At 37.9% G+C, this 13,469-nt stretch overlaps 1 protein-coding gene across 1 annotated transcript in view; it reads left to right on the top strand.

Moving 5' to 3' along the window:
• Cap-D3 (Chromosome associated protein D3) overlaps positions 1–13,469 on the top strand; it is a 114,816-nt gene that overhangs the window by 26,672 nt on the left and 74,675 nt on the right. The window contains exons 5-7 of the mRNA XM_070084089.1: positions 2,127–2,321; positions 9,188–9,308; positions 9,469–9,658. Coding sequence (XP_069940190.1) covers positions 2,127–2,321; positions 9,188–9,308; positions 9,469–9,658 — 506 coding nt within the window. The remainder of the gene's footprint in view (positions 1–2,126; positions 2,322–9,187; positions 9,309–9,468; positions 9,659–13,469) is intronic.

A 13,469-nucleotide genomic window follows, 5' to 3' on the forward strand; every position in this document is an offset into this window, starting at 1 on the left:
TTACAGAAACAGAGATGATTTTGATTAGTTTCACAATGAAAACGACCTTGAAATTGAGCTCAAAGTAGCAGAAATGTTTGATTTTTACCAATGTTCAGGAGTAAGCAAATCACACCACACGTCCAATACACATCAGCTGGGGAATCTAATATTCTTTCACTAGTGCACTGATATTATTTATACCATGCAGTGGTCTGCATAACAGTAAATTTTGTATTTTTTGTATGAATAAAAAATCAAAATAGAAAGCAATAGCAATATAAGAGATATGACTAAGGAACAGAGGATATGTTATTTTAGTGCCAAGAATGTTTACATTGTTTATTCTGGACCCTATTTTGAAATTGGCATCTTTTTTAATTTGCATGAAATTGGCCAAATTGCCAATTTCTGACCACTTTATTGGGTAGTTCAAATTGGTAAATGGGCAGTTTCTTGTACTCAACTGATAGAAAAAATGGAGTTCTAAAGAAATAGCTGAGTTTGGTCAACTGGAACAATGGCATTGGCCAAAAACAGGGCTCAAAGTCGGCGAAATAGCCGATGCGTATATGCTGACGAGACCGCTAACTTCGCGGGAGCATAATTCTGTGAGATTTTGACCAAATTTTGTACTTTTGGTGTCATTACCATCGGGAAAAGATTCTGTATCATTTCATAAGAAAAAGTAATTTTTTTTTTTTTTTCCAAAAATTTTGTGACATAGAATGACAGTTTCAGAAAGGGGCTTGCAACAGTCAAAGGGTTAATACTTTTATTAGCTCAACACCTTCTCCTAATTTCCACACTGAATTTTCTGCATAATATTTACACCACACATTGCCCTTAGACAGGACATCTCCACTGCCTCCTACCGCCTCCTCGCTGCAGCATTTACAACCCAAGCTTCACTCATATAAGAGTGTTGGTACTACTATACTTTCATACATTCCCTTCTTTGCCTCCATAGATAGCGTTTTTTGTCTCCACATATACCTTAACACACCACTCGCCTTTTTTCCTTCATCAATTTTATGATTAACCTCACACAATGGAAAAATAAACTCAGAAGCAGTATAATGTCATCCTTTATTGACAACGTTTTGCCCACACAGTGGACTTTTATGAAGTCACAAACAGATCTAAATTGTTACATGCAGGCTCAGATCAAACCTGCCCAGCATTCTCCACCTGACTCCATCCTATATACTATAATCACGTACCTTTCACCCAGGTAAATCTGTTTGTAACTTGATAAAGCCCACTGTGTGTGCAAAATGTTGTCAGTAAAGGATCACATTATACTGCTTCTATGTTTATTTTTCCAGATTTATTAGGTATATGGTGCATCAGTGTGGTAGAGCTCGCCCATGCCAGGCAAAGTCCTAGTGAGTTAGGCACAAGAGTATCATTCAGAGAGCTGAGAAGGGGCTTTTGAGGTGGTTTAGCCATTTAGAGAGGATGGAGCTAAATAAGGTGACTAAATAAGATTTATAAATCTGGTGTGAAAGAAGGGAGGGATAAGGAGCCTCTATGGAAAGGTTAGTGTGTGATGGATAAAGGAGGTTTTGAGTGCTATGTTGACATCCCATAGGCATGTGTGAGCTTGTAGTGAGTGGAGGTAAGTGGGCTTTATGACTTGATGTATTATTTGAACAAAGGGATATTTATGAAAGGGACTCTGGTAAACCAGTTAGCTGGACGTAGTCCCAAAGGTAGGAGGTACAGTGCCTGCACTCTGAGAGAAGGGTGTGTATGTTATAATCTGGAGAGTTGTCTGAATTTTGATGTCACCACTCAGCAATTGAATGACACTGACACTGAATTTTTTTTTTTTAGGTGTTGGTTTGTCTTTTTGTTGTTCTAGTGCTAATTGTTTGTACATTGAGAAACCCCTTATATGAGTGTCTATGGAAAATATGAATGGAGGAACACTGCAGCAGGCAGGCTTACTAGCCTATACTACTAGGTAGGTTTTCGAGTTATAAATACTTAAATTTTAAATGAGTTTCAGGAATGTGTCTTTTTTTTTTTTTGCGAAAAGGGAACACACTACGTAATTACTGTCATCGTCTTATTCTAATCAAGTTTCACTCATCAAAACTATATCCAATTTTACCCATGAATTTTAATTTTTTCTCAGGTAGGATCATACACTCTTCTACAAGTATTAAAAGTGTTAAGCAACAGTATCAAGCATATACCTGGGAATCGTGCAGAAGCCTTACAAGAACAACTTTTGGCACCTATCACAAATTTCTCTGTTGGTGCAGAGCTCATATCCCATATGATGGATACTATAACACTTCTCAGCTACAGTCTTCATGGTGATGATGCAGAAGGTGTGAGAATTCCTCTTATGTGCAAATCATTTATATTTTTTAGTGTAATATTTGAATAATGTGGATTAAAAAAAAGTATGTATATTTCAGTGTTCAAATGATCAAGCAGAATATCCTGATATCCCAAAATATCTCCTGCCAGTTATATGTACTTGCATATCTTACGAGAGAAACAGTGGTAGGAATAAATATCCAAGTTGTTCCCTTCCTTTCTCTCTTTTAATCTTCTGCAGTGAAGAAGTGAGTACTCTCTTATTTGTACTGTGTATTAAAGTGTAAACGTATTGGGAAAGTGTAGGAAAGAATTTTTAGTGTGCGGATTATATGGAGGAATGTGAGAGTGAGTTATAGGGGTGTACAAGTTGTTTGGGTATGTAAGAGTTATTTCTTGTAGGTAGGAGTATGAGATTCTGTGTGAATGATGGTGAGAGCGTTTTTCTTTTTTGGGATACCCTGCCTTGGTGGGAGATGGCCGACGTGTTGGAAAAAAAAAAAAAAGGAGTATGAGGTGTATAGGCATAAGCTGGGTTGCTGAGGAGTATGTTGGTTTGTGTAGCTACAATAGCAGATCTGTATTCTTCAATATTGAATGTACTTTACAAAAGTTTCCAATTGTAGCATTTACTGCCTTCTCTTATATAGCATTTCTATGTTCATTCATTGTTTGTGAGGGAAAAACTTTGTACTGTAGTATCCTTTCAATTGCAGTTGACATAAATGCAGAGGAAAGCTTATTGGGCTTTGCATTTGTCTCGCTCAATCCTGTTGGCTATATGCCAGCTTGTTCCATAATATCCATAATATCTCTGAGTTAGGAAGTTTTCTTTGTCAATTTTTTCATGTTCTTTTATAATCTTAAATGTGGTTATCATATCCTATTTTTCTTCTGCCAACTGAAGACAACATATCCAGTGTTTTCAGAATTTCTTCCTGACTCATTTATAACTCTTGGGTCATTTCATAACTAGATATACCCTGTAGATGTGTATACAGAACGAGTAATTGTTTTAAATAAATCTCATCAACTGGTATCATTTCTTCCTCAGTAAGTCATGCATGTCGTAAGAGGCAACTAACATGCCAGGAGCAAGGGGCTAGTAACCCTTTCTCCTGTATACATTACTAAAGTTAAAAAGAAACTTTCATTTTTCTTTTTAGGGCACTCTGCCTCAGTGATCTTCAGAACAGTGCCAGAAAAGGCATCGGAGAGCTTAAGAACTGTTACACCCAGTAATATATGTCTTGGTGGAGATTCAATACAGAACACCCACAGACCATCTCATAGAGCATGGGGAACAAGTAAAAGACCTAGGAATAATTGCTGTAAGAGATAACCAAAATGCCAGGAACAAGGAGCTAGTAACCCCTTCTGTATATATTACTAAATTTAAAAGGAGAAACTTTTGTTTGTCCTTTTGGGCCACCCTGCCTTAGTGGGAATTGGCTGGCTTGTTAAAATTTCTGTATAATGTACAGTTTTTTATAAATAAGCATAATACCTGTATATACTTTATATTTTTTTTAACACTGCAGCAGTTTACCCCCATGGCAGGGTGACCTGAAAAGCAAATAGGATTTTGACTTGACATACTATTTGAGTGTGAGCAAGGTAATGTTTATGAAGGGATTTGGGGAAACCAGTTAGCTGGATTTGAGTCCTGGAGGTGGGAAGTACAGTGCCTGCACTCTGAAGGAGGTATGGGATGCTGCATTTTGGGGGGTCATGTGAACTAATGTATTTCTTCTGTCAAAACGGTAATTGAATGAGTGATGGTGGAAGTCTTTCTGCTTTTTTGAGTGCCTTACCTCAGTTAATCCTTTTGCTGACTGCCATAGTATTACTGCTTTGAGGTCACTGTCAGTGTTGTAGTACCATGCCATGAGTTCAGCTTATTCAGATAAGCTGTGAGTGGTAAATTTGGACCTGGATATGAGAGAATGGGTTTGTGTGATAAGTGTATACCATATAAAAAAATCTTGCAGCACACAGTGCATAATGAAAAAAAACTCTGACCATATTTTTTGTTTAAAATAGCGAATTTGTAGTTTATTTTCATATATTTATGTTTGTATTCTCAGTTTCTTGGTCTCATTTGATAGAATAGAAGATATGTTACAGAAATAGAGATGATTTTGATTGGTTCCAGGATTGAAAACAGCTTGAAATTGAGCACAAAGCAGCAGTAATGTTAGGTTTTTGCCACTGTTCATGAATGCGCTGATAAATTTTTCAACAAGTCGGCCGTCTCCCACCGAGGCAGGGTGACCCAAAAAAGAAAGAAAATCACCAAAAAGAAAATACTTTCATCATCATTCAACACTTTCACCACACTCACACATTATCACTGTTTTTGCAGAGGTGCTCAGAATACAACAGTTTAGAAGCAAATACGTATAAAGATACACAACATATCCCTCCAAACTGCCAATATCCCAAACCCCTCCTTTAAAGTGCAGGCATTGTACTTCCCTTTTCCAGGACTCAAGTCCGACTATATGAAAATAACCGGTTTCCCTGAATCCCTTCACTAAATATTACCCTGCTCACACTCCAACAGATCGTCAGGTCCCAAGTACCATTCGTCTCCATTCACTCCTATCTAACACGCTCACGCAACCCTTTCAAGGACGACCCTTACCCCGCCTTCCTTCCTCTACAGATTTATATGCTTTCCATGTCATTCTACTTTGATCCATTCTCTCTAAATGACCAAACCACGTCAACAACCCCTCTTCTGCCCTCTGACTAATACTTTTATTAACTCCACACCTTTTCCTAATTTCCACACTCCGAATTTTCTGCATAATATTTACACCACACATTGCCCTTAGACATGACATCTCCACTGCCTCAAACCGTCTCCTCGCTGCTGCATTTACACCCAAGCTTCACATCCATATAAGAGTGTTGGTACAACTATACTTTCATACATTCCCTTCTTTGCCTCCATAGATAACGTTTTTTGACTCCACATATACCTCAACGCACCACTCACCTTTTTTCCCTCATCAGTTTTAGGATTAATCTCATCCTTCATAAATCCATCTGCCAACACGTCAACTCCCAAGTATCTGAAAACATTCACTTCTTCCATACTCCTCCTCCCCAATTTGATATCCAATTTTTCTTTATCTAAATCATTTGATACCCTCATCACCTTACTCTTTTCTATGTTCACTTTCAACTTTCTGCCTTTATACACATTCCCAAACTCATCCACTAACCTTGGCAATTTTTCTTTAGAATCTCCCATAAGCACACTATCATCAGCAAAAAGTAACTGTGTCAATTCCCATTTTGTATTTGATTCCCCATAATTTAATCCCACCCCTCTCCCGAACACCCTAGCATTTACTTCTTTTACAACCCCATCTATAAATATATTAAACAACCATGGTGACATTACACATCCCTGTCTAAGACCTACTTTTACCGGGAAGTAGTCTCCCTCTCTTCTACACACCCTAACCTGAGCCTCACTATCCTCATAAAAACTCTTTACAGCATTTAATAACTTACCACCTATCCCGTATACTTGCAACATCTGCCACATTGCTCCTCTATCCACTCTATCATGTGCCTTTTCTAATTCCATAAATGCAATAAAAACTTCCCTACCCTTATCTAAATACTGTTCACATATATGCTTCAATGTAAACACTTGATCTACACATCCCCTACCCACTCTGAAACCTCCTTGCTCATCCGCAATCCTACATTCTGTCTTACCTCTAATTCTTTCATTTATAACCCTACCGTACACTTTTCCTGGTATACTCAGTAAACTTATTCCTCTATAATTTTTACAATCTCTTTTGTCCCCCTTCCCTTTATATAAAGGGACTATACATGCTCTCCGCCAATCCCTAGGTACCTTCCCCTCTTTCATACATTTATTAAACAAAAGTACCAACCACTCCAACACTATATCCCCCCTTGCTTTTAACATTTCTGTCATGATCCCATCAGTTCCAGCTGCTTTACCTCCTTTCATTCTACATAATGCCTCACGTACCTCCCCCACACTTACATTCTGCACTTCGTCACTCCTAAAAGATGGTATACCTCCCTGGCCAGTGCATGAAATTACCGCCTCCCTTTCTTCCTCAACATTTAAAAGTTCCTCAAAATATTCTTGCCATCTACCTAATACCTCCATCTCCCCATCTAGTAACTCCCCTACTATGTTTTTACTCTGTTTTTAACTGACAAATCCATGCGTGCCCTAGGCTTTCTTAACTTGTTTAACTCCAAAAAATTTTCTTATTTTCATTAAAATTTCTGGACAGTGCCTCTCCCACTCTATCATCTGCTCTCCTTTTGCACTCTCTCACCACTCTCTTCACCTTTCTTTTACTCTCCATATACTCTGCTCTTCTTATAACACTTCTGCTTTGTAAAAACCTCTCATAAGCTAACTTTTTCTCTTTTATCACACCCTTTACTTCATTATTCCACCAATCACTCCTCTTTCCTCCTGCCCCCACCCTCCTATAACCACAAACTTCTGCCCCACATTCTAATACTGCATTTTTAAAACTATTCCAACCCTCTTCAAGCCTCCCAATACTCATCTTTGCACTAGCCCACCTTTCTGCCAATAGTCGCTTATATCTCAACTGAACTTCCTCCTCCCTTAGTTTATACACTTTCACCTCTCTCTTACTTGTTGTTGCCACCTTCCGCTTGTCCCATCTACCTCTTACTCTAACTGTAGCTACAACTAAATAATGGTCTGATATATCAGTGGCTCCTCTATAAACATGTACATCCTGGAGCCTACCCATCAACCTTTTATCCACCAATATATAATCTAGCAAACTACATTATACCTTGTATATTTATTTATCCTCTTTTTCATAAAATATGTATTACTTATTACCAAATCTCTTTCTACACATAGCTCAATTAAAGGCTCCCCATTTACATTTACCCCTGGCACCCCAAATTTACCTACTACTACCTCCATAACATTTTTACCCACTTTAGCATTGAAATCCCCAACCACAAGTACTCTCACACTTGGTTCATAACTCCCCACGCATTCACTCAACATTTCCCAAAATCTCTCTCTCGTCTACACTTCTCTCTTCTCCAGGTGCATATACGCTTACTATAACCCACTTTTCACATCCAACCTTTATTTTACTCCACATAATTCTTGAATGAATACATTTATAGTCCCTCTTTTCCTGCCATAGCTTATCCTTCAACATTATTGCTACTCCTTCTTTAGCTCTAACTCTATTTGAAACCCCTGACCTAATCCCATTTATTCCTCTCTACTGAAACTCTCCCACCCCCTTCAGCTTTGTTTCACTTAAAGCCAGGACATCCAGCTTCTCATTCATAACATCCACAATCATCTCTTTTCTTATCATTTGCACAACATCCACGCACATTCAGACTTTCCACTTTGACAATTTTCTTCTTATTCTTTTTAGTAATCTTTACAGGAAAAGGGGTTACTAGCCCATTGTTCCCGGCATTTTAGTTGGCTTTTACAACACGCATGGCTTACGGAGGAAAGATTCTTATTATTCTTATTCCACTTCCCCATGGATATAAAAGGAAAAGTAATAAGACCAAGAACTATTAAGATAAAGTCAAAGAAAACTCAAATGAGTGTGTATAAATAAACGTGTACATGTATGTGTAGTGTGACCTGAGTGTAAGTATAAGTAGCAAGACATACCTGTAATCTTGCATATTTATGAGACAGACAAAGGACACCAGCAGTCCTACCATCATGTAAAACAATTACAGGCTTTCGTTTTACACTCACTTGGCAGGATGGTAGTACCTCCTTGGGCGGTTGCTGTCTATCAACCTACTACTATTTATACAGTTATTAAAATATTGCATAACAGCAAATCTTCTATTTTTTGTGTGAATAAAAAAATTTTTGTGAATAAAAAATGAAAATGAAATTCATTTGTAAAGCCTAGGAATGTAACAAATGAACAGAGGAAATGTTATTTTAGTGCCAGGACTACCTGCATTGCTTATTCTAAACCCTACTTTGAAATTTGAATATTTTTTAATTTGTGTGAAATTGGCAAAATTACCAATTTCTAATCATTTATTGGTTAGTTGAAATAGTTGATTGGGCTATTTCTTGTGCTCATTCAGTAAAATGAAAGACATACAGGCAAAATATTTAAGAATTGGGTCGACTGGAACAATGTAATTGGCCTAAAATTGGACTCAAAGTGGGTAAGAAGCACCAATGCATAAATATTGCTGATGCAACAAAATTTGCAAGAGCATAATTTTATCAGTTTTCCAACAAATTTCATTCATTTTTTTTATTACCCTCAGAAAAACATTCTTAAGAAAAAATAATTTTTTTTTTTTAAATTCTTGGACATTGTGGACAAGTTTCTGATTGGGGGTCTGGACAGTTAAAGGGTTAAACATGGCATGTGTTAAGAAAAAAAAAAGTATAGAAAATCACAGATTCCTTTGTCAAATACACAATACACAAATAACCTGCACATAAAAGAGAGAAGCTTACAACGACGTTTCGGTCCGACTTGGACCATTGACAAAGTCACACTTTGTCAAATGCTTGCACAATTGACTTTAATGCTTTGATCACTGAATAATTAATTTAACCCTAGTGATCAAACTATGTTCTCATTTTGCTTTTTGCATTATACTGTAGTAAAAAAATGGTGAAAGATATCCAATCCATTGAAGCTTTTATTGGTACACTGTTGAAATTAATTTATAGCCTTATGGAATTTACAAGTGGGTGAAACATTGTATCAATAAAGGCTTCACTGCATTAAGAGTCTTTTACTACTTGTTTGCATTACACTTTATTGAGCATTTAACTTGAAAAAATGTTGATGTATTTCAGGTCAGAAAGCCATTGAGAAATGGGCAGCACCAATTCTGAAGACTTGTGATGAACATCTTAAGTATGTTTTATTTGAGAATTCTGGACCACTGGACAGTATTGGAGAAGAGAAACTTTTTAGGTAATACGATTCAGTGAAATTTTTTCAGAAGTTTATGTTAGAACTTAAGTTACATTAAAAGGTGTGCAAGCAAATAATGTCCTTTGTGTTATAAGGTGATTATATGTGAAGTAATTTGAGGGTAATATATTTTGAGATTTCTTTCTGATGGTTTCTGCAGGCATTTGTTCACCTTGGGAGAAGCATCTATGTTGTGCCCACAAAAAGTCAACAAGAGGATGTTCCTTATGCTTCAAAGTATAATTTTTCACCAGCCTGGAGATAAGTCTACCCCCACAACTATTCCTTCCTCACAGACGCAGAGCTCCCAACCCACCACAATTACCTTTACTCCCTCCATGAGAGTCAAGGTAATTTACTTTGAGTAGCAAAGAGATATAATTGTGTAAGATAAATATTTTCATATAGATAGCAGGTTGGCAGACAGCAACTACCCAGGGAGGTACTGCTGTCTTGTAAAACCTGTAATTGTTTTGCACAATGGTAGGATTGGTGGTGTCTTTTCTGTCTGATAAACACATACAATATCAGGTACATTTTGCTACACTTAGGTCATACTACACATGCATGTACAAGCATGTATATACATACGCCTCTGGATTTTCTTCTGTTTTCTTACTAGTTCTTGTTCTCGTTTATTTCTGCTTATCTCCATGGGGAAGTGGAACAAAATTCTTTCTCAGAAAGCCATGTGTGTCACCAGAGGCAACTGAAAATACCGGGAGCGAGGGGCTAGTAACCCCTTCTCCTGTATATATTACTAAATCTAAAAAGAGAAACTTTTTTTTTTGTGTGTGTGTGTCGGGGGGGGGGGAGGCACCCTGTCTCGGTGGGATACGGCCGGTTTGTTGAAGGAAGAAGAAGAAACACACAAGATAACAGGTACATCTTGCTACACTTAGGTCACATTGCACATATGTAAACAAGCATGTGAGTTTTCTTCTATTTTTCTTAATAGATTTTTTTTTATTACACACCGGCTGATTCCCACCAAGGCACGATGGCCCAAAAAAGAAAAACTTTCATCTTCATTCACTTCATCACTGTCTGGCCAGAGGGGTGCTTTACACTACAGTTTATAAAACTGCAACATTAACACCCCTCCTTCAGAGTGCAGACACTGTATGTGTACTTCTAATCTCCGGGACTCGAGTCTGGCACTGCCGGTTTCCTTGAATCCCTTCATAAATGTTACTTTGCTCGCACTCCAACAGCACGTCAAATATTAAAAACCATTGGTTTCCATTCACTCCTATGAGATACACTCATGCATGCTAGCTGGAAGTCCAAGCCCCTCACACAAAACCTCCTTTACGCCCTCCCTCCAACCTTTCCTAGGCTGACCCCTACCCCGCCTTCCCTCCACTACAGTTTTATACACTCTCAAAGTCATTCTGTTTTGTTCCATTCTCTCTACATGTCTGAACCACCTCAACAATCCTTCCTCAGCCCTCTGGACAACAGTTTTGGTAATCCTGCACCTCCTCCTAACTTCCAAACTACGAATTCTCTGCATTATATTCACACCACACATTGCCCTCAGACATGACATCTCCACTGCCTCTAGCTCTCTCCTTACTGCAATATTCATCATCCATTCTTCACACCCATGTAAGAGCGTTGGTAAAATTATACTCATACGTTCTCCTCTTTACTTCGAAGGACAAAGTTCTTTGTCTCCACAGACTCCTAAGTGCACTGCTCACCCTTTTCCCCTCATCAATTCTATGATTCACCTTGTCTTTCATAGACCCACCTGCTGACACGTCCACTCCCAAATATATGAATACATTCACCTCCTCCATACTCTCTCCCTCCAATCTGATATCCAATCTTTCGTCACCTAATCTTTTTGTTATCCTCATAACCTTACTCTTTCCTATATTCACTTTTAATTTTCTTTTACATACCCTACCAAATTCATCCACCAACCTCTGCAACTTCTCTCCAGAATCTCCCAAGAGAACAGTGTCATCAGCAAAAAGCAACTGTGACAACTCCCACTTTGTGTTTGATTCTCTATCTTTTAACTCCACACCTCTTGCCAAGACCCTTGCATTCACATCTCTTACAACCCCATCTATAAATATATTGAACAACCATGTTGACATCACACATCCTTGTCTAAGGCCTACTTATACTGGGAAATAATCTCCCACTTTCCTACATACTCTAACCTGAGCCTCACTATCCTCGGAAAAACTCTTCACTGCTTTCAGTAACTTACCTCCTATACCATACACCTGCAGCATCTGCCACATTGCCCCCCTATCCACCCTGTCATATGCCTTTTCCAAATCCATAAATGCCACAAAAAACCTCTTTACCCTTATCTAAATACTGTTCACTTATATGTTTCATTATAAACACTTGGTCTACACACCCCCTACCTTTCCTAAAGCCTCCTTGTTCATCTGCTATCCTACTCTCCATCTTACTCTTAATTCTTTCAATAATAACTCTACCATACACTTTACCAGGTATACTTGACAGACTACTACTTCTTTCAACAAACTGGCCGTATCCCACCGAGGCAGAGTGGCCCAAAAAGAAAAACGAAAGTTTCTCTTTTTTAAATTTAGTAATTTGTACAGAAGGGATTACTAGTCCCTTGCTTCTGGCATTTTAGTTGCTTCACTCGACAGACTTATTCCCCTATAATTTTTGCACTCTCTTTTGTCCTCTTTGCCTTTATACAAAGGAACTATGCATGTTCTCTGCCAATCCCTAGGTACCTTACCCTCTTCCATACATTTATTAAATAATAACACCAACCACTCCAAAACTATATCTGCACCTGCTTTTAACATTTCTATCTTTATCCCATCAATCCCAGCTGCCTTACCCCCTTTCATTCTACCCACTGCCTCACGAACTTTCCCCACACTCACAACTGGCTCTTTGTCACTCCTACAAGATGTTATTCCTCCTTGCCCTATACCCGAAATCACAGCTTCCTTATCTTCTTCAACATTTAACAATTCCTCAAATTATTCTCTCCATCTTCCCGATACCTCTAACTCTCCATTTAATAACTCTCCACTCTTGTTTTTAACTGACAAATTCATTTGTTCCCTAAGCTTTCTCAGCTTGTTAATCTCACTGCAAAACTTTTTCCTATTTTCAACAAAATTTGTTGATAACATCTCACCCACTTTCATTTGCTCTCTTTTTACATTGCTTCACCACTCTTTTAGCCTCTCTTTTTCTCTCCATATACTTTTCTCTCCTGGCATCACTTCTACTTTTTAAGAACCTCTCATATGCTAACTTTTTCTCCCTTAGTACTCTCTTTACATCATCATTCCACCAATCACTCTTCTTCCCTCCCGCACCCACTTTCCTGTAACCACAAACTTCTGCTGAATGCTAACACTACATTTTTAACCCTTTGGGGGTCGCCAGGCCCTCTCAGAGACTTGTTCTCAGGGTCGCTAAAATTTCAAAAGAAAGAAAAAAATTATTTTTTCTTATGAAAAAATAGAGAATCTTTACCCGATCATAATGACACCAAAAGTATGAAATTTGTATGAAAACTTACGGAATTATGCTCTCGCGAAGTTAGTGGTCTCGATGATGTTTACGCATCAGCGATTTTGCCCACTTTGAGCCCTATTTTCGGCCAATTCCAGTGTACTAGTCGACAAAAAATCATAACTGTTTCGCTAGAACTCCTTTTTTTTCTATTGAATGAGTACAAGAAACCGCCCATTTTCCGATTTCAACTATCCAATAAAGTGGTCAGAATTTAGCAATTTTGCCAATTGAACACAAATTTCAAAAGATGCCAATTTCCAAATAGGGTCCAGAATAAACAAGCAAGACATTCCTGGCACTAAAATAACATTTTCTCTGTTCATTAGTTACATCTCCAGGCCCCTCTTACATTTCTTTTGCTTTCCACTTTGATTTTTTATTCTCGCAAAAAAAATAAGATTTACTGTTATGCAGACTACTGCATTAGTGTAGAAATGGTATAAATAATATTGGCGCACTTATGAAAGAATATTAGACTCACCAGTTGACGTGTATTGGACGCTTAGCATGATTTGTTTACTTTTGAACTTTGGTAAAAATCAAACATTTCTGCTACTTTGAGCTCAATTTTAAGGTACTTTTCATTGTAAAACCAGTCAAAATCATCTCAATTTCTGTAATATG

This window comes from Cherax quadricarinatus, chromosome 11 (genome assembly GCF_038502225.1).
Source record: "Cherax quadricarinatus isolate ZL_2023a chromosome 11, ASM3850222v1, whole genome shotgun sequence".
NCBI classification, from domain to species: Eukaryota; Metazoa; Arthropoda; class Malacostraca; order Decapoda; family Parastacidae; genus Cherax; species Cherax quadricarinatus.